Here is a 21,525-nt window from a genome sequence, read left to right on the forward strand (position 1 = left end):
CTCCTCCTCTTCTGTAATGATATTTACAACCCCAATTAATCATAACCCTGTCTGTGTATTTGAGTAACACACGAGAGTGAGGAATCCACCCATCCAGGGTGAGTAGTCATGATCTGTTTAATTCTCATCTTTGAGATTTAAATAGTCTAACAGCCAACTACCAAAGTGTCTGTGTGCAGTAAGTCAGGCTGAGCAGTACTGTTTCTCATTACTTGTTTGATCAAAGATGTCTCCAATAGATTGCACAGAGTACACAAGGTCCTGGCATAGCAAACTCTGTGACAAGCTGTGCATAAACACCTTGACTCTGATCCTCTCAACACTCCTGCAGGTGCTTGATGTGACGTGCATGGGTGATGTTGTACACATATCAAGCACATGGGCTTTACTGGATTCCTGGTACAGACATTTCCTCACTTAGATGTTTAACCCACTCCTGTACAATGCACTGAGCTCCCCGTCAGTGCTACTCTACAGTACATACTGGCTAACCCATTGCTCCAGTTCCTTAATTTTCACCAGTCCACCCCAAACATTTGTTGGCGCCTTCCTATACTTCTGGGACACACATTCCCATTCAAGCTGTCTTCCTAAGGCTAATTACTACTAGATGAGGCCCAGAAAGTGCATGGAGAAGGAGGGGTGTATTCACAGAGTCAGCATATTTTGGTGTTCATTCAAACATGTCGGCACATCTCTCTAACCCTTGAACAAACCTTAGGTATCTATGGTATCTTAGGTACCTATGTTAAGAAGTCCAAAATCTTGGAATCTTCAGAGAGGAAAACACCTCAAAAGAGCATTTTGAAGCAGACAGGTTATGATTTGAAGTACTGCCCTGCTTCCCTGTGCTGGACCACCCACTGAAGAGACCCTCTTCTCTTCCATAGGGGTAGGGCGAAGGGAAGGGGAAAGTAGAAGAGTTTCCTGACAAAGAAGTGCTGATGTCCCCCTACCCCTCTGCTAGTAGTCTGCAAAAGCCAGAGCAATAAGGAAATATGAACAGTACTCTTTGCCAAGCCAGGAATTCCTTAAAGAACAACTAGGTTTGAAGCATCTGGAAGCAATTTAGGCTCACAGGTATTAATAGGTACATGAAGGAGATCATAAGCTAGAATGAAGCAAAATATTATGTTCTTCCTGAATTTGAAAAGTATGCTTTTCTTTTTCAAACACTCATTTCCACACCACGTAATTTGTACAGTCTGTGGGGAAGCATATATTGCTGTAGCAGCATAAATCAACCCTGGGCAGAAACTAAGGAGGTATCAAATGTTTCAATTCAAACTAGAATACTTTCTGTAAGAAGCATGCGAATAAACATTTTGATAAGATTCTAGTTATCCCGGCTTTTCTGCATATTAGGAGAATTCTGACACATGAAAACAACAAAAAAAAAAAGGTCTTATTATCTTACTGTCCATTCACAAAAATATTGCTTAAAGTCAAACTCTTTAAAGAGATGCATGTAATTATAAAGGGTCAATGTATTTACTGAAGAGGCAGAGTAGTAAAATAGGTTGCCAGAACAGGGCTGCTGCTGGGTTAGCTTCAGCTCCACATGAAATGACTCAGATCAATGCAAATGCTGGCAGGAGGACCATACAATAAATGGGAGCTTTGAACACTTGACACTGAAGTAGGTTTGCTCCCCCTCATCATGGTGCTTGGGAGGACCCCTGAAGCCTGGTTTGGTGATGAAGAGCTTTGCCTGCTTCACCAACACAGACACAAGGTATTCCCTGTCTTTTAATCTGACTTGATGTGGAAACTGGGGCAGCAGCAGATCAAATCCAGCTGAACCAATCCAGTTTTTATTAGTGGTACCTAGAATAAATGGTACAAAACCCAAACTATTCTCTTACCTGCTGCTGTTTTCTGGATCTCCAAGGTTACAGATGTGGGAAGGCATTGCATAAGCAAGCAGATTTCCTCGTATGTCATCTTACTGACTGGGATGCTGTTGATGGTGGTAATCTCATCTCCTACAGCCATCTTGCCCATGGATCCCTAATACAATGACAGATACAAGAAATTTATAAATACACCTCAGAAGCCCTGCTACAGGGGCAAAGATTGCAGAGAAGCAATTAATGGCTATTAACATTCTCTATTTCAATCACTGCAGAGCACAGGTACCTCTACTGTCAGTTTGCCAACATATAAATAAAAAGCAGACTGTGCTTTTGCCAGGAGAGGAATTAATGATCAATCTCATACAGGAAGGTCAAAAGAGCTTCTGGGTTCTCTGAGAGATCAGTATCAGGATGGAGGACACAGCCTCTTTCATTTAAATGAACTGGGCTGGATCAGACCTGGTTTCTTCAAGACTGAAACTGTTTCATGTAGGAATTACATTCCTGGTCACAATCTCTCACTGGACTAAATGGACTCTTCTACATTATTCAGTTGGAAAGGGAATAAGCTCTTAAGGTAAAAAACAAAGTATGTTTCTTAACACTGCATAGTACATAAGAAAAAGAGGTGGGAACGGAACCCAAACCCCCAACTTTTACAGCCCAATCTGAACTACTGATATACATCCCCTCCTTACACTAGTGGCCCCTAAATAGATTAAAAATGCAACGTGATTTTGTACTCCAGAATATCATTCTTTCTATGTCTGCACCATTGCATCTAAGTCAGCAATTCCACGTCCAGCATGAAGCCAGTATCCAACACTAATAAGAGCAAGTAAGAGACAAAGAAGATCAATGCATTACTGGTAGTATCACACCTCTCAGCAAACCAGGCCAGCACGAGGCCTCCTAGTACCAGATTTGTATAATACAGGGATACACGCATATAAAATAATAGAGAGGGATTTAAAATACTTTCTAAGTTGCAACGTAGCTCCTCTCTTAATAAGCATCTATATCACCAGGACTTACTTATCTTGTGTTTGCCTCTAGTAAAAATAAAGACAACAAAAGAACAATGCTCCCTCCAAGCTGTAACTCTGAGTGTGGATCAGTCCATCTGCCTCTTGACTTTCTCTGTTTTTAATCAGCCAGGGTGCACTTCTGAATCAGAAACATTTAATTTAACAGGCGTTTCAGAACAGTATGGGGTGAGAATTTTTGTCCAGCAGAGACAAGTCCCTTGCACTTACTCTCAACAGATCACTTCTTTAATCACAATCCCTGCAAAGTGAAAACAAATCACAAGGCAATCCAAACTAAAAAATTACCCTTTCTGCTGCTCCACCTGGTCGCAGCCCTGTGACCACAACTTTTAAGGGCATGGCTTGGATTTCCAAATCCAGGCCAAATGACTCATGCTCATTGCGAACCAGGGTGACAATTTCACCCTGGCACTGGCCTGTCCCATCAGGTGCTTCACATTTCTTGCTGTGTGGGAGCATCCTCGCAACAGGCTTGTTGTAAGAGCCATGCTCCTCCATCCTCTGTCTCTGAAGGCTTCGACACTCAGTGCTCATCATGCTTTTCACTCTCGTGACTGCTCTATGCTCCAGTTTTGGTGATCTCTTAGATTCCAGCTGTGCTTCCCGGAGCTCCCTCAAACTCAGGCTGCTGAGACGAACTTCAGGCACACTTGAGTAGTCAAATGCTATGATAGGGAAGAAAGGAGAGTCAATTTGCTCTGGTGTGCTGTCTGCAGACTCCACGGAGTTGCTGAAAACAGGGGAAGATGTCTCTGTGCTAATGTATTTAGGTGACTCACTGTCCTGGCTCTCATCATCAATTTCTACAGATGACGTTGTAATGACGATGCCAGCATCCTCCTGGCTCTTGACCCTCTGGCTTCTTTGTGTATGGGAACTTTCATCATCATCACTAGCATCACCATCATAAAAAACAACCCTCCTCTGTCGATGAAAGGGGCTGCGGGAAGATTTGGGGCTATCGCTAAGGATGCCAGGTCGGACAGACTCCACATGCTTGTTGTGAGGACCAGATGATCTCCCACTGTTTGGAGAAGGCAGACCATTTGCTTTTGCCAGTCCTGCTTCTCTAGCAGCTAGGAAAAAAAAAAAAAAAAAAAAAAAAAGAAAAGAAAAAAAAAGAAAGTTATATTATAATTGCGTTTATCAGTGTTTTTTTAATGCATCTGACTGCAGCAGAGGACATGTGGCATTGTTTGCAGGGAAGCTTAATCTCTCCTCAGAAAGCAAAAAGCAGGTTTTTCATGTCCTCCCTCTAGCTAAAATACACAGCAAGAGCAATGGCAGATAGCTCCAGAATTTATGGGTAATTCCTGAAATCAGCTCATGGCACATCTGGTTCTATTTTAAGCTTATTTCTAAATTATGACTATGACCCAAAGAAGAAAGGGATGCACATACACATGTGTATTTTACTTTAAACAACAAAATTTCTTTCACATCTTGCTTCAATCTATGCTACTGCCTGGATCAATTTACAGTGAGTGAGAAATGCTTTTTCAAACAAAAATACAAGCACATGACAATCAGTTTCAAATTAAAGTCTAATTAGCCTAAGAGTCCTTTTCACATCCTTCTTAGAAAGAACTGCATCTTCCTACATAGAAAGTTCACCCCCTCCACCCATGAAAATGCTTTTCAGCATTAAATAATGAATTTCCAGAGAAAAGTAAGTAGAAGACAGATTACTTCAGAAGCACAGGAAAGGGAGAATAAATACAATATCCTTTGAATCTGAAATAAGGTGCATCTCAATAAGGAAATGAAAGATTCTTTCACTCAATTACTATGGGGAGAAGAAAGATACATATGCAAAGTATCTGATGTCAGGTTGAACATTTGATTGTTTTTACATTGCTACACGTGACATTTTGAATTTGTTTATTTGGGGTTGCTGTGGACGCTTTAATTTAAATGTAATCAATCAGATGATCATATGCCATTTGGGAAAAAAAGAAACAACAGCAATGACAGTGTTGTCAATCTAGCATTGGCCAAGCCAATCAAATAAAGTCATTCTCACATAATCAGAGCAGCAATTTGGACAAACTACCATGGAAACAGGCGTTTATGTGCATTGTTGTAAACCCCTTTCGTCTTCCAGCATTTCAGATGATCAGCACCAGCTTGCACTATGCTGCGAGGCGTTTCTTACCAGCACAGGAATCACCATAGCTCTTCCACAAAGCAAACGAGCACTCAGTGACTCTCCCTGCATTAACCAAATGACCAGACAAATTTCTGTCGCTTACTCAGGTTACCAGGAAGAAGAGAGCCATCATCCAACAAACTGTTCCTGTTCTTCTGACGGAGTTGGTCTTCATCACAGGAGCCAGTTACAGCATCAGAGAATGGGAGCTGGCTTGTACCATCATGTGAGAAGTACTGGGAAAGCTCTGCCTCGGAGCTGACAGATCCCTGCTGAAAAAAAGCGAGGCTGGTGATCAGTCACTGACAATGCTTAAAGCCCTTCCTGCATGCAAACACCACAATTTTGACTCACATTACCCATGTCAACATAGGAAGTTTACGGCCAATTTTAAAAATACAGGGATTGACAGTATATTGAGGACCAAACTGTCAAACTTTGATGGCTGAAATGCAGCCTGTCAATATGCTTTTGGCCCACATAATAAAAAATAAATAAATTCCAAATTCCACTCCTTTGCAGATGTGGTTCAACACACAAACAAAGGATGAAACCACTCACTTCTGTACTTCCCTTCATACACGCTACGCACTGAGAGAAGGGCAGGGTTTGTACTTCTGGGCACAGACTGTATGGCTTCTCTGGCTTTCCCAGAAAAAAATGAGACTTTTCCACTGCAATAGCTACGGAGAGAGACCAAGTACTCAGCCTTCTGCCTTGAGAGGCTCAATCTCTCCTGCTAACTAACTCCTGCATCAGCAGGAGCTTCCTGCAGAGCAGGGGTGCCTTTGAGGTGGCAGGAGGTAGGAACCCACAGCTTTCTCTGCTGTGCTCTGCACATTGCTCCCAAAGGTTATGGCCGTGCAGGCAAACAGGAGCTCACAGCTCCAGTGTCATGATTTGAACATGTGGCATAAGAAGCAAACACTTTTACAGAGACCGTGCAACAGGGAAAGAGCACAGAGGTTTGGTTTTGAACTCCCTGATCAAGTGAGAGCCTCGGTAAAAGCTGCATTTGAAGCAGACTGTTTGTATTGCATCTAATCCTTTTACCCGGCTTGCTGGCTCCAGGAAGCGTTTCATCGTCCAGCTGAGGGGAGATGAGGTCTCTCCTTGTTTGGCCTTCACACCAGGAGACGGGCTTTTTTGTACAGCTCCTGTTGGACGCAGTTTAGTTAGTTGCCAAAAAAATTGAAGTTGTGGTCCATATATCCAAACAAGCCCTTCATTCACCATCTGAGCCAGGGGCTGCGCTTAATCCCACTTGTTATCTGAATTGCCTTCATAAAGTGAGATTTATTTAACATTTCCCAAGCTCTCCCTCAGATCAGGTGAAACATTATCACAGAAACACATTACTCCAGCCAGGCCCAGGACTGAGCTATGAACATAAGATGAGCAGGAGACAGCCCCCCTCGCCTGCTGGAGCACACTGCTGACTAGGTGCAATCACAGAAGACAAATTAGCAGCCACCGGCAAAGTCTACTACAAAAAAAGGTCTTAGCTGACACAGATATAAGGGTAATTACAAAGCTAACATTTCTGTCTGAAAATCAGCTTACTGGTCACTTTGCCATTGCCAAAAGTTTGCTTTCATTGGTAAGATTTTAGTAAGTGCTAAATCTGGAGTTCAAAAATAAACAGCAAACAGACAAATACCAGAGAATACTTTTTGACGTGATCCCAAAGATTAAAATTAAATTAAAACATATAGTGGTGTACACAATATCTGGACTTTTTCAAACTGTTACACTGATACTTCTTTGTTGTTGTTTTTTGCTATCCATATGGGTAAGTGTACCCAGATGGAGTTGATTCTTCCTGTCCTTTCCCTACAGGGGTAGGGCAACCACCTCTTGGCACCCCTACTTTCAGATCATGGCAGGCTAGTAAAACCCAAAGCAAGTTGGGTTTAGGTAGTTGATTCATCTGAATCATCTAGATTCATCTGAATTCATCTAGATAGTTGATTCATCTGAAACAGATGTTTTAGCCAAAATTTTTTCAGTGGACAGAATGATTGCATTCCCCAAACTTGTCTGCTGTTTTGAGGGCCCTCAAAAGATTGCTGATGTTGGGGAACCCTAGAGCATGTCCCTAAACCTTCCCACATCTGGAAAAGGACAAATACTTAGTAGAAAACATGCTGCCACCTGTGACATGAGAGGAGCTTGTGTCCTTGCTCTCTCGGTGAGTAGTGCGTGCAATTGCTTCATCCATCTCCTGCTCAGAAACCTAAAGTTGAGTACAAGAGATTAAACTGGGTAGAAGAAATGAATATGGAAGTCTCACCACTTATTACTACAAATGCATGACTCATTTCTGCTATACTATATTTAAAGCCACTGTAAAGCAGACATAGTTGAGAGCTCCTAAGTCTTGGTCCCCTGACTCAGACTCTCTCTGTCCCACCACCTCACAGAAACCAGGAGGCAAAAGCCAGCTAAATTCATGAAAATGATATTGAAGTGTCATGTTACGCAAACAAAACTGCAACAGACTTGAAGTCAAATTATGCCATTACAGGACAATTGTAACTTAATTAAATACTGTATATTGATTTATTGAGAAAATATTACTTTAAAATAGACAAAGACTGCTTTGCACAAGCATACGTCAGCAACAGAAGATATTCTACTCTTAACGTACCGGAAGAATACCAGACTTTCCAAGACATTAGCTGTCATTTTAATTTTAATTTCTCTCTCTTTTTTTTTTTTTTTTTTAAGAAAAAAAACTAAATCAGTAATTAAATTAGTACTAAATTAGTAATTAGTGTTCTTCTGGGTTTAGAATAAATACTGGTTTACCATATTTGCTAATTTTCTCCTGAATTATTGCCATGCACTTAATTCTTATTACTGGCAAACTCCATATAATTTCAGAACAGGAAAAACTAGTCTGCAAGAGTATATATTTAAAAACAGAAAGTGAGTTAACTCTGTCAAAAGTAATTTCTATACTCACTGCTTTACATGAATTAAAATTCAGCATAAAGAGAGACCAGAAACTTGAATCTTTCTGAACCAAGAAGATTTGAAAGATTCTTAAGCAAACTCAGCAGTTTAAACATAGTTTAAATGCCACATTCACTCAGAATAACAAGAAGAAATAAAATGTTGTGGTGTTTCTCTTGGAAGTACATGAAAACACCAAAGTGAACACATTCAGCAACAAAATGTACTGTGGACCTTTTGTGTCATAAAATGAGAGATTAAGTATAAAAATGTCTAAAACAACATGAGCCTTTGTAGAAATACGTCTGTTTTCAGCTTGTGGCATGACCTTACAGCAAACCAAAAGCCTTTGGGCTCCTGGGGCACAGGGAGTCCCTACAGGACATGGACCAAACCCTGAGAGTGTGCTCAGGACCTTTACACAAACCATTAGGTACAGGATGTCCCCAGAGCAAAACTAGGTGCTGAGCAGACTGCAGTACTTGTTTAAAATTAACCAGAAATCCACACATCTGCAAGCTCTACCCATTATGATTCTTTAGCATCCTCCACACCTCAGGCAAATCAAACTGCTTCTGTGGAAAGTGACAAACTAGTTCTTAACTACTATTTGCAGGTTGGGGTATTATTAAGAAAAAAATAAATTAATTTGAAAACCACCAATAAAGCACCAACACACAAAAACTTATTTAAATTCTCCAGTGCTGTCAGAAAAAAAGGCAACAGCAATACAGGATAAATATGGCTTCCCATATGGAATATTCCTTCAGAGAACCAACTATAAGGGACTTTGGATTCAGTATTGCCTGTGGTGGAAATGCTTTAGGGTCCCTCCAGTTCAACTTTTAACTTTACTTAGCAATTCTTGGCAAAGGATTTGTTGTCATTTTAAATATCACTTATGGAAAACTGTAATAGGATCCACTTAATAGTTTCCCTCTGTTACTGAGTAATGGCAAGCAATTAGCTTAACTCAGTTCATCTCAGCAGATACCTGGTTAGGTCACTCATCGGCTTTCAAGACACCACCACAGTGAGATGAAGGATGGAAGAGAAGGGGAGGCTCCACGCCATGGAGTTCTTATTTCATGCTACTTATAGACTCTGAGAAGTCTATATTCCTTAATAATGCAATCAAATGGAACCACCATGCTGGTTCAGCACAGCATACAGACTCTCTAGAAATACTGTTATCTTAGGCTATAAGCCCAATTCTTACCCCTCTCGTGCTTACCTTTAACTAGCAGAACCACAGCCTCTTTCTTTTTAGCACCACATGGCCTCACAGCAACAATAATAAACTCTGAGCAGTAGGACCCTATTTGTCTATTGTTTGTATATTTGATTTAGCAGAAAATACACAATTAATTATAAAATAAGAAATCTGAGTTCTCCTAGATATGGATTTATTAAGGCCTCTATTTGTAGTTATGAGTTCAAAAGTCAGAGCTCTCCGGACCCACTAATGCAAATATTTTTACAGCTTCAGTCCTGTTTAAACAGGAAGGTTTTGTACACTCACGAAATTCTTTGAAATATTGAAATAAAAGAAGTCATTATTCCCTACAGCTTGGTTAAAAGGGCTTTATCTTCTATCATCAATTTTTAAAAATTGATTTAAAATAATCACTCACTCTGTAAACACAGGCTTATTTTCAAGCCACCCTTGCACAGATTTCACAGTAGCAGTACATTCCAGATTCCCGTTTTTTAATTCCTGATGGAAAACTTTGATCTTTGGATTTTTTACTTTTTTTTTTTATATTAAAAAAAAACAAACAAACAAACAAACAAACAAAAAAACAAACAAAAAAACAAACCAACTGTATTCCTATTAGTCTACTGTAGTTGATCAATTCAATCTGTTGATATTTATATTCTGGGTCCTAAATTATATTCCACTCACAGAAAAACTGCAAAATAACCTTAAGGAGGAAGAGGATTTGTTGCCACTTGTTCCAACTATGAAGAAAGATGGAAGCACTTCACTCAAGCAGTTCCAGGAAAACTGCCTTTGATCAGTGGGTGATGAAGAGAAAAGCAGCAAGGAGAGTACAGCATTGTGACAACTTACAAAACCGGAAGGCATCATGTCCTTTATCCTGCCTTCTTGCACAGTACATGCCACAGAGAGAAAAATCCGATACTCCTCATTTGCCACCTTCCCAGTAGCAAGACTCAGATTACAGGACCAGATCAAAACAGCACAGATACGCTACCATGTTTTCTCCTCACCTTAGGGTTAGGGTGCCGACTAATGATAAGGCTAACAGGACCTGGACCACATTCACTCAGAATGGCGTAGGCTTCGCTTAACGCCGCATGACGCAGGCTGACCGAATCTGCCTCCAGGATCTGATCGCCCCGACTGCGGAGAGACATACAGCCAGTTAATCGCATCCGCCTTTCACAAAAACGTTTGTGCTTTTGACTTGTGGCCAAACTTTTCCAAAGATACTTGTATCTGGAAAAGATCTGATTTGCAAAGAAACCAGTCTTGCTCTTGCTCACAGTGACGTGAGTGCTTTAAGTCCTGTTGACTTTGCGAGGGCGGTCCAGCGATCCCTTCTGTACTTACCGTCAGTGCTACAAACCCTATTAAATCAACAGAGAAAATTGGCTGCATTTGGACTACAGCAAAAGCAAATTTCAATTCTCCTTCTGCGTTCAGATACTTGTTAGGCACCGAAGAGGAAAAATTAGATTCAGATGGGCAGTTCCTTCCCATCATATTGAATTACTTAACAGCAACACTGATAAGAAATTCATGATTTAGATACAAATTTATGAAATTACTCCAGGAATACATTGAGCAAGATAAGCGTATATTTGTTTCAAATTAATGTACCGAACCCATTAGAGAAAAAGAGAGAGAGAGAGAGAGAGAGAGAGGAAAGCATAGATTGTTTAGGTTTGTTTTTCCAGTTTCATAACTCTTGCTCATATTGCTTAGACATCTGGAACTGTTCAAAGAAAAGATCATCAACTAGGGATATCATTAAAGCATTCTCCATAATTACTGAAACATTTGCTTTAAATAGACACTTAAACAATCCACTACGGCTGATTTATGTTGGGTTACTTGTGACAATGGAAGTGAGCTTACACTGTGAGGCCACATGCCAAAAGCAAATTAGCAATTGCACATGGCAGCCTTCAGTAGCCTGTACTCTGGTGAAGGCTCATGAAATAAAAGGATGACCTGACAATTAATTGTGTCATTGCTTTGCCTGCCTTTTAGGTTGAAACACCTATTAGAAACTAAAAAACTGAAATCGCTTTCACAAACATATAATTGAGAGGGGGAGCTCAGACACAGAGAGACTGAGTTGAACACCTTTCTAGTATCGTAAAGTCGGTATCTGATTAACGTGGTTTTCCGAAATCAAAACCATCCTGTAAGTTTTGGCTTACGGAGCCATAAACCACTGATGGGACAACAGGAGCAATGTCTCAAAGAAGCAAGCTAGAAAACTGGGAAGCATGCCTGGATATAATCAACCATTTAAACCTAATAAATGATGCAGCTGTTACACACAGACACAACCAGCACTGCAATCTTTTCCAAAGAGGCTTACAAGAAACCAAGTTGGCATTAAAGAACTGTTTCCTATACACATTTCTGTATGGTTGGAACTTTTAAGTTGGTTTTTTTGTTGTTGTTGTTGTTGTTGTTTTGTTTTGTTTTGTTTTGTTTTTCATTCTCTCCCGCTGCCTCCAACCCATGGGTTTGCAGGGATGTAACTACCAAATTATCTTCTTCCTTATTCCAAAAGCCAAATCACTCTATCACAGTTTTCCTGGTGAGCAAGTAAACAGAAAGCACTCTGCCCATCACAAAAGCAAAACTATCATGTAAGTCCTCTACAGCAGCGTTCAAGCCACAAGTTCTGCGTAGATTATGTGGTCCCAGCGTGCCTTAATAACATCCTCCTCTCCTGAATGATGCTCCCAGCACCCAACATCATTTATGAACCAACACAGAAAGGTGGAACATCTCCCCCCAGCTCCTCCAGGTGACTGAGCTTCTAACAGAACTCTGCACATGCCTGAGCAATCTAGGGTCTCTGGCAGCTACTCTGATAAAAAGACATAAGGCTGCTCTTTTTGCTGCTCCCCTTTCTCAAAGGGTGCTATTAGGCTTGGTCGTCTATATAGAGAATTAAAAAAATAATAATAAAAATTAAAAAAAAAATTAATGACCATGTTGCTTCCAGCACATAGAATAACATTTTTTGAGTATTAAATACAACTTTGGGGAGTCTTTAAATGTTTTCTTTTTGGTGAATGCTTTAGTATAAATCTCCTCCATGCTACAACAACCAACAGGTAAAAAGGAATTCTCAATCAATGTAAAACCACTCCAACACATTTTTGCTTTAACTAACCTTAATCTGCCATCCATTTTAGCGACTGATCCTGGGGCCAGGCTGTGAATGTATATCCCCGGAGAACTGTTTTCCAGAGTGAGACAACAGGCACCAATGCCAAGTCCAACCCCTGGCTCTGTGAGAAACAAGAAGTACAAAGAGAAGTGTTGTTATTCCCCACACATTGTACTCACGCAGGACACACAAGTGTTTGTGTTCCCACATCCCATCTGGAGACCAAGACTCATGTATTGTTTCAGGGTTGGCCTTAGGTACAGCCAGCCAGGAAGCCGAGACCAAGAGTGGAAATCAGGACTGAAAATATCTGATCTTGCCTGCTTTCTGAGATCCACTTTTGAAAGGACTAACTCTGCTCCTGGCAAATTTTCAGTGTGCTTTGGGAACCACCTCGGACTGGAAATGTTGCACAAGGTCTGATCTGGTCTGAGGCACAAAGGACTGGGAGAAGCAATCCAACAAAGTTCTCACTTAGAATTATTAAAAAAAAAAATGGCAGCACAGAAAACACCGCTAATGGCACTGCTCTCTTTTATTAAATACCTGCATGGCATCCATCTCTCAGCAAAGACTCATGAAGAAAGGTGAGAAGTTATCTCTGATTCAGTGACTCTCCAAATTTTTAATCCAACCTTTAAAAACATCTCCAAGTCTTTAAAGCAGGCATGCTTGTCCCACCACAAAGAGTATATGCACTAAGTGTCCCTTGTGCAATTATTGATAACAAGACCAGTGCAATTATTGATAATGAGACCAATCCTCATGCAGAAGTTCAAGCAGCTCATCTGAGCAATTCTGAGCACTCTGCAGGGATTTGTCTTATTCAGGGCTGCTCTTCACAACAAGGGCACAGTCATTTGGGCTGCTGAGGCTAATTCACATTTTGCCTGGTATCTCCCAGCCACTTGATTCATTCTCCCAGTTCATTCCAACAGATCCTCACCTTTATTGAGTGTCACATCCATGACAATCCTGTCCTTTGGGCCGGGGCCTTTGCGGCTAGAGGAAGAACCATCTGTCTCATCGGGGCCAGGGACCGGTGTGCCACCACTGGCACTGGAGCTGGGGGAGCTGGAGCGGCTCAGCAAGGTGGGAGTCGCACAGGGTGTGAGGCTTGGGCTGCGCAGGCGTGTGCGCACGGTCAGGGTCACCACACCTTTCTTGAGTTGCTAGACAGACACCAGAGAAGCCAGTAAGGTGACATGAAAAGCCAACATCTGCCAGTAAACCTATATATATTAATTGTGGCAAGCAAAAGAAGTTGCTAAAGGTCATTGAATGAAGAGAAGCATGAACCTCTCACACACTACATGCATGCTACCTTAAACCTCTGAATGGCCTCTTGATGGGTCAGCCCTTGTAGAGATTCTCCATTAACTTCTAGGATTTCATCCCCTGGTAATAAGATACAAAAAAAAAAAAAAATATGTCAGCAATACATAGACTATAGAAATGTAAAAAAAACCTGCTTATACATAAGGCAACCTGCTACTATGTGGATTACAATTAGCTGCTCAGTAAAAAGCTTTCTAGTACTCTCAGTTTATTTTCATTTGTCTTAATGCCTTTAGAATTTAATAATGATAAATTTGTAAAGACTGCTCTTCAGTAGAAACCTTTAACTTGGCATTCTCATACTAACAAACTGAAATCGTCATAGATTTTTACTGAAGTCTGAAAATAGATGCTCGTAACATTAAGTCCAACAAGACTATAAAATTCCCCTTCTTTTGTGAGCATCAATAAAAGAAATGAGAACCTAAGTGAAAGACTACAGCACGTTACTCCACAGCCTGTTCAGAAAAAAATAGCCTTGCATACATGTGCAGAAAGCAAATGTGTTCCTCTTACCAAGCACCTGTGGAGGGAGAAGCAAGTAGCTTACACACTGCAATAGCAAATGCCCTTCTCACCCCAATGAACATTTCCCATGATATTTCTACCTGCTTATTACAAGCTTCCAGTTTTGGATCTTACTACTTATACCCAGCTGTGTTGAACCTCTTTCATTTCAGTAAAAGGAGGGCAAAGTGAGCAGGAACCAGATCCACTTTCTGCAATTTTACTTCCATCTGTGCAAAATTAGATGAGGTGATGTCATCAGCCATGTCTACCCCTTCTCTCTCTCTTTTTTTTTTTTTAGCCCCAGTAAAATATAAAATAAAAATAAATTTAAAAGTAGTTTGTGAGCTCAGAATATTCTGAGAAGGATCACTGGGTTTATTGGACAGCTGCTACTTATTGGCTTCCCATGGTGAGTGCACAACCCATTCTGCAGGGGCACAAGCTTCCCTCTGGCAGTGAGCTGGAGAGCTGGCACCAAAAGCAGCCTCAAATACAAGTGTGATGAGATGTAAAGATGGAAGTGATGATATGAGAAGGATAGAAGTAACACAGGAACAGCTTTCTGTGGAAGAGAAATTACCCATCCCTTAACAGAGGATTATAGACCAACACTCTAAACTTGTGGTCACTTTGTACTTTTAACTGCCTAAGGGTCTGTCTGGCACAGCAGGACTCAGATTAGGGTCCAAACATGCCCAGAACAGGTTACACATCCAGCTCATAGATTGAGACTGGAAAAGTAGTAACAAAACCAGGAGATATCTGCTTCTCTAATGAGCTGCATGATCCTACTGCCAATCTTGTCTTTCCTCTTTTCTTTTTCTGGTGATGACTCTTACTTGTTGATTCACATCAAAATCATACCAAGAGTCTCATAAAACACCGGGGCCCAAAAAAGATTCCCAGGCACACCACCCCTTCTCGGACCAGCACTTTTAAGCCAAATGTTGGCTGGATACATACACTTCATTGCTATCGATGACCCTTTGTATCTGAGGAATTAGAGGTTAAGGCTTGGGCAAATAAGGTTCACTGAAGGAAAAAGCAACTTCATTCTATAGCTTTCCCTCCTCAAAACACAATATAATCAAGTTAACTCTTGTGATAGATCTTCCCCAGGATGGACAAACAGGGTGTGTTACAACCTCCATGGCCTCTTGCTGATGGCCAGGTGCCTAAATAAAGCTATACTTAAATTTTTCTGCTGGACTGAAAGAGTATCCCATTCTGGTCCTTTATATACAGTCGGGTTGTCTCTGCTGTACCTTCTTTAAGCCTTCCATCAGCAGCCGCTGCTCCATTTGGGAATATAGTCTTCACAAAAATCCCCATGCGTCCACGGGCAGAATCCTGACCTCCCACAATGCTGAATCCAAGACCCTGAAGAAAATGAAGGAGAAGTTGCACAGCTGGCACTTTACTCTATCATCACCTGTCTGAGAAAGGCTGCCAGTAAAGTACAGACAAAGAAGAGATGAAGACCTAACAGATTCTGATGAATCACATTGCAGTTTTACTCTCTGCTGGCATCTCCTGATTTACATTCATTCTATGCTTCTCAGCCCAAGAAAGTAGCAAAAAAGAAAAAAAAAATAATGCTATTTCAAGATCTTTTTTAAGCACTGGATCAAAAGCTTTACGTTATCCTGTTCCAACTTTAAAAACTGTAACACATTGCTCTTAAATTGACAGACAGTAGATTCCCACCCCTGAGATCTATATCCAAGATTAACTGAAGTTTTCTTCACTGTCACAGATCCTGCTTTTCTTCAGGAAAAAAAAGCTTAAGAGCATGACATGAGGTCAGTGCTGTAATGTCAGGAATGTAGCTCAAAGGGGGCTGGCATGGGGGGGCTGTCACGCACATGTACATTTTTAATTATTCTGGAGACATGTACCACAGTGTATTTAAATAAATCTAGATCAATACATTCCCCAGGGCTCCATCTGTTAGCTCTTGCCCCCGTGCTGCCCTGGCTGGCTGCAGGACTGGCTTGTGAAGCTCATTGGAGAATGGATGAGCACAGCAGAAAAACCTCTCCCCCTTCTGCTGAGCTATTTCCCAGCCAAAGCACTTCCTTGATCCATCCCCCCATATTTCTGCTCTTGTCACCGCTGTAGTGGTTACACACTAAAGAGAAACGTCACCTACCAGGTGGACAGGGTAAGTGTGAACCTTGTTGTTCAGTGATCTGAAGCCAGGGCAGTGCCACGGGCAGTGCTGTCCAGCTGAGGGATGCTGTTGGAGCAGGCACTAACATCGTGCTTGCAACCCCATACAGCACACAGCTCTATCATTTTACTCCATGAATATAAAGTACACTACTATTGTTACGAGCTTCTAGTAATCTGATAAGATGCTACTGATTTCCCAAAAGGAAGCATCGTATCTCCACCTTGAAACAAAAAATAATTAAAGTGAAGGTTTACTGTGCAACTGCCAACTGCAAAGCAACCTGCAGGAAGCACAAGGCACCCAGCACTCCCTGCATGGATGCAGCAGCCCTCCCCATGTCTGCATGGGGTTGATTGGGAGCAATACATCTGCAAGGTGCAGGGGTGTCCACCAACCTGAAGTGCTTTAACTCCCCAGCAGAAGAAAAACCCATACAGATCTACCTACAAATGAAAAATCAAGGTCATGCACTTGGCTCCACGCCACCAACACAATGACTCTATGGAAATACTTCTTAAGCACCACATCCACACAAAGATAAAAAGCAAATGCTACTATACAAATCATATGCGCTGCTTATTCTAACACAAACAATTGCTCTAAAGGTGGGTGCAAACCACCTGAAACAGTAACTATTTGAGGTGGTTCACAATGACTACAGTTTGCTTGTTCCTGACCGCTTTGTAACACCTTGGAGTTAGCTGCAGAAAGGCAGGTGAGGGTGGCTTATCACACAGAGAGAGATAAGCTAATTCTTCTTTATATATAAAAAAAAAAAAAAAAAAAAAAAAAAAAAAAAAAAAAACAACAACAACAAAAAAAAACGGGGTCAAAAAAGAAAGAGGCAAAAAAAAACCACAAATACATGCTTGGGAAAATCTCTTTAAAGATCTGAAGCTCCTGAAACAGGGAGACTTACAACAACTGTAAGTCAGTCTAGCCAGAGAAGTCACTGTTTCCAATTCCTTGTTAAACTTGAAGCACAACACGGAATTTGTTTTGTACTTGAGCTTGAAAGTCAAAACAAGGCTTTTTAGTCCAAAACACATCCATCTGATGAATATAAACAGTATTTCAGAAAAAAAAACATGCATATTTTTAGCATATTTAAGTGAGAGCTCCAATACTAGTATGGGCTAGGTTTGGGAAAACAATACACACTGAGTTTAATACCTTTTTATTCCTTTAGCATTCAGCTGGTATCTAGGAAGTGTGCTAACACATTACTGGGGAGTGAAAAGAGGACTCTGTGACCCAGAGAATGAAGTGCTCTCAGATAAACAATCAACCAGGAACCTATCTTTGGGTTTAACGCTTAATTTACAGTGATTTTTTAAATGTATCCAGGCTCCACAGAAATAAAATACATTTGTCCATAAATATGCATGCAAACAGGTACTCTTCTGTAGCTGCCCCAACTTTGCATACACATACATATTTATAGATCCATTATTAATATTTGATATCTCAGTAATGACCAGACGCACCAAATCAGAATGAAAGCCACCCCATGTCAAGTGTGTGACAGGAACATTGTTTGCCCTACATTTCGCAGGTGTAACTATGGCATTTACATTTGAAAATGGGATTTGTTTATTGTTCTTGTGCTACCTTTGAGAGCAAAAACCAGTCTCACCCAGATGCTGGAAGTCCTGGGGGTTGGAGATGCCTTTGAAATGCCATCTCTTGCTACACGTGAGAAATCAGACACGTAGAAATGCTCACCTTGCCTTGCCCTTTCATCAGGACGATGTTAGAGATGATGGACGGCTGGGTCAGTCTCCATGGAGATTCCACCTGGGCGGCACTGAAGGAACGAGTGGATTTCTTCACGATGTGGTAGTCCTAGTAAACAGCAGCAAACAAGGGAAGTCAGTTGCTCTGATTGCTTGGCACAGGCACTGGGATGACATACTGGGAAAATTGTGTCGGGGAGGAGACAGTGGGGTGGATCTTAACAGATATATTCAGATGAGCACTCAAGGGATGAAATCCTTGCTCGTTACAGTCAGATTGAACCTTGCCGTAATTTTCCCACATTTCACAGAGTAGCATCATTTTGTAATATACCAGTCACAACTTAAAAAGATTGAGGAGAGCTTCATGATATACTGAAGTACTTATCTGCTAAAAACAAACTAAAAAATGCCTATAACATCAAGTCATTAAAATAAAGAGAAGGGTTTTTAAGTGCTCAGATCTCTAGTGCTCATAGTATCAGCTTTAGGGCTTGAACACAGCATGAAGTACCCCTCTTCACCATCCTCAGAGGAAAGACATTCTCCATAGGTGGCCAACGCATCCCAGTTTGGCATGGTGCTGTCCGAGGGATATGCAGTGCTCATACCCAGGTTTGCACCCACCTGCCTAGCTCCTGCTGACTCCAGCTGCTGTGGCAGAGAGTGCTTTCTGCCGCCCCGGGAGTATTTCACTGCTATCTCATAGCTCGATTCACCATTTTCCACCATCAGCTCATCGTCTTCCCCCACGGACTCTAAGCGGGATCCGGCACCTAGGGAAAACCACAGAAAGGCATCTCAGACATCTCAGAGCTGCTTCATCCTCTTGGCAGCACATAATAATCACCTCCTGCAAACCCCAGACTAACAATGCCTTAAAACATTGCTTCACTGTACCCAACAGAGTGCTTACAAGCTAGGTTTGATCATCTACAACTGAAAACTTTTCTGCTGTCACAGCTTTTGCATGATATTTCAGTGATGCTGAACTCCTCAGCACTGTCACTCATGGTAGTAAGGAAAAGCAGATAATTGAGCCAGTAGCTCAGGGACAGAAAAGAAATTCAGCTGTTTCCACCCAATAGCATTGCCAGTGCAGTAAGCTCTCAAGCTTCATTTATTTAAAATTAAAAGACCTGACACTGTGGCCGTATTCATTTCTGGAGGTGTCATGTCACTTTGAGGGAAATTTTTCTGGAAAGGAAGAAAGGAATAATGTGCCAAATAAATGCTGTTTCCCTTCCTTCTGTCTGAGATCCTAGTTATCTTCAAGAGGAGAAGAGTGCAGAGTTCACATTAGAAACACAATGACTTGTCCTGCAGGATACCCTGCAGTCAGCAGCAGAGTGCCCTGCTCCCTGCACCAGGGCTCCTCCAATTCTCATTTTCTCTGAGGTCCCCACAGGATCTGGTCCCAGCATTTCCTGCACTTTTATCCCTGGAATTCCCCCACCATGCAGGAAAGCACAATTAACCCCTATTTTACAGATGAATCCCAAGACAGGCAAAATTCACACATGCTGGATTTTGCCTAAGTTTTGAGATTACTTTTAACCAATGCAAGCTGGAGCTGCCACAGAAAGGGTAAGCTCTGCTTCACTACCCTGTCCTTACATTGGATGCAGGACTCACAAGCCATGTGCTGAGGGAGATCCATTGCACATTTGCCCAGATAAGCCCCATATCTGTTCTCTGTCACCTCCTCCTGGCTAGGATGCTGTGCAAGCACCAGCACTAGGGAGGGAGCAAGCACAGAGCCAGGGACAGCTGCTTGTTTTCACCCAGCAAAAAACGAATTTTGCCACTGTATACATAGGCAGGATTTGCACCCGCCTCTCAGAGTGCCATTTAAACCCACTCCCTGCTTTGGGGTGTGAAATCACCGCTGGTTTTAAAGCTCCCTTTCCATAGTTTTGCAAGATGCTGTTGCTGCACACATCCAGGAAGGCTACCTTGGCATGTCCCAGCATCTTGGTACTTCTTGCACTCCCAGTCCTCCAGGTACCAAAAACTAACCCTTTCCCATAACCTCCCCCTCTCTTTTAGAAGTTGTATTTCCATGTTTTTTTTTCCCTATCTCTGAACACAGCTTCCCTTCTCACACTGCATCCCAGGATGGGAACCAGGAAAGAGGATGCTCCTGGCTGGGTCCAGTGAACTACCAGCACACAGCCACAGGGACTGCAGGCAGGGCAGCTGCGTGGAAGATGCTAAAAATACCTGAGTAAATGGAAATGGAGGTGAACATTTGAGGGAGGGACTCTCAGAGTGCATTAGGGATGAGAATTTTGTTGAGCTCTGGTCACAGGTTACTGCTAAGACTTGGGCACAGCACAGTAGACAAGGGTGAGAGTATTTGCTATAACAGGTATGTTAGTGATGGCAGGTTGAAAGACCTCTCTCATTACAGCCCATTAAGTTAAAGCATATTGAAATAGGGAACACAAATGATTAAGAAAAAAAAAAAAAAGAAAAAAAAAACAAAAAACAGAGAGAGAGAGAACAAAGAAAAATACACAAAAAGAAGTTTCCAAAATTTTGCTTCATCTTTCTGTCAATTCAGCTCAGGAGGCTGAATGCAAATGTCTTACAGCTGGAATTTTCCTTCCAAATTAAGCCATTAAACCTATGCAATGTCCAAAGAAAAGAAAACCTACCTCACTTTTAGAGAGCTAAAAGAAATACTCATCAGAAAAACTTTACTACTGCTATCTTTTATCAATCCAGATTTACCTTGGGATCGACTTCTGTATTTCAGTATGCCACTTCCCAGAGTCGGACTCTGGTTGTTTCCTTTGGACACTTCCACAGAAGTTGGGTCTTGAGACTTCTCAGTTTCCATCACCTAAAAAATTAAAAATTAAAAAAATCCGATATAGTTGTGAACCAGTAAAGCTGACGGAATTCCTCTCATTGTTACTAAGGTACAGAAAATTCCACTGCACATCATCTTAATTTTTCACAAAGATGTCATTGTATTAAGCCAGCACATGTTTCTATGAATGATTTTCAGTAATGCCTTTGGACATTATGTGATATTTTTACAGATGGATATGCCTAGAGCTTGGTGTGACCAGGCACCCACTGCAGGGCACCACATCAATACCTCCACTGCACCTCCAGCACACACACACCAGCTCATTCGGGTGCTTCCACCACGCACTTTTACATTTTATTGTAGCTTTTATTGCAATTTATTCAGCTCAGCAAGCTTCCAGAGACACCAAATGCTTACAGAGACAGCCAGTTTAAAAAAGTGTTGTTTTATTGCTAGTGACCACAGCTGAATGCCAACACGTAACGGATAAAAAGCTGATTTAACAGGTTATGAGGATTGCACAGCCAAGCACGCAGCAGCCTTGGAT

At 41.5% G+C, this 21,525-nt stretch overlaps 1 protein-coding gene across 7 annotated transcripts in view; it reads right to left on the reverse strand.

The window, feature by feature from the left end:
- The window catches only part of PDZD2 (PDZ domain containing 2), a 198,534-nt gene that overhangs the window by 19,565 nt on the left and 157,444 nt on the right, over positions 1-21,525 (reverse strand). For 5 of the 7 annotated variants that reach the window (XR_014319363.1, XM_082783409.1, XM_082783406.1 and 2 more), the window contains 13 exons: positions 20,894-21,005; positions 18,785-18,933; positions 18,147-18,266; positions 15,511-15,625; positions 13,722-13,795; positions 13,344-13,569; positions 12,401-12,518; positions 10,248-10,380; positions 7,209-7,290; positions 6,108-6,211; positions 5,158-5,326; positions 3,191-3,981; positions 1,866-2,010 (listed from right to left, as the gene is read on the reverse strand). Coding sequence is in view for 6 of the 7 variants with exons in the window: in XM_082783409.1 (XP_082639535.1) it covers positions 1,866-2,010; positions 3,191-3,981; positions 5,158-5,326; positions 6,108-6,211; positions 7,209-7,290; positions 10,248-10,380; positions 12,401-12,518; positions 13,344-13,569; positions 13,722-13,795; positions 15,511-15,625; positions 18,147-18,266; positions 18,785-18,933; positions 20,894-21,005 (2,338 nt within the window). In the remaining variant the exon portion in view is untranslated. The remainder of the gene's footprint in view (positions 1-1,865; positions 2,011-3,190; positions 3,982-5,157; positions 5,327-6,107; positions 6,212-7,208; positions 7,291-10,247; positions 10,381-12,400; positions 12,519-13,343; positions 13,570-13,721; positions 13,796-15,510; positions 15,626-18,146; positions 18,267-18,784; positions 18,934-20,893; positions 21,006-21,525) is intronic. The other 2 variants (XM_082783408.1, XM_082783407.1) reach the window with 2 other exon arrangements.

This window comes from Aythya marila, assembly GCF_965140915.1.
Source record: "Aythya marila genome assembly, chromosome: Z".
NCBI lineage: Eukaryota > Metazoa > Chordata > Aves > Anseriformes > Anatidae > Aythya > Aythya marila.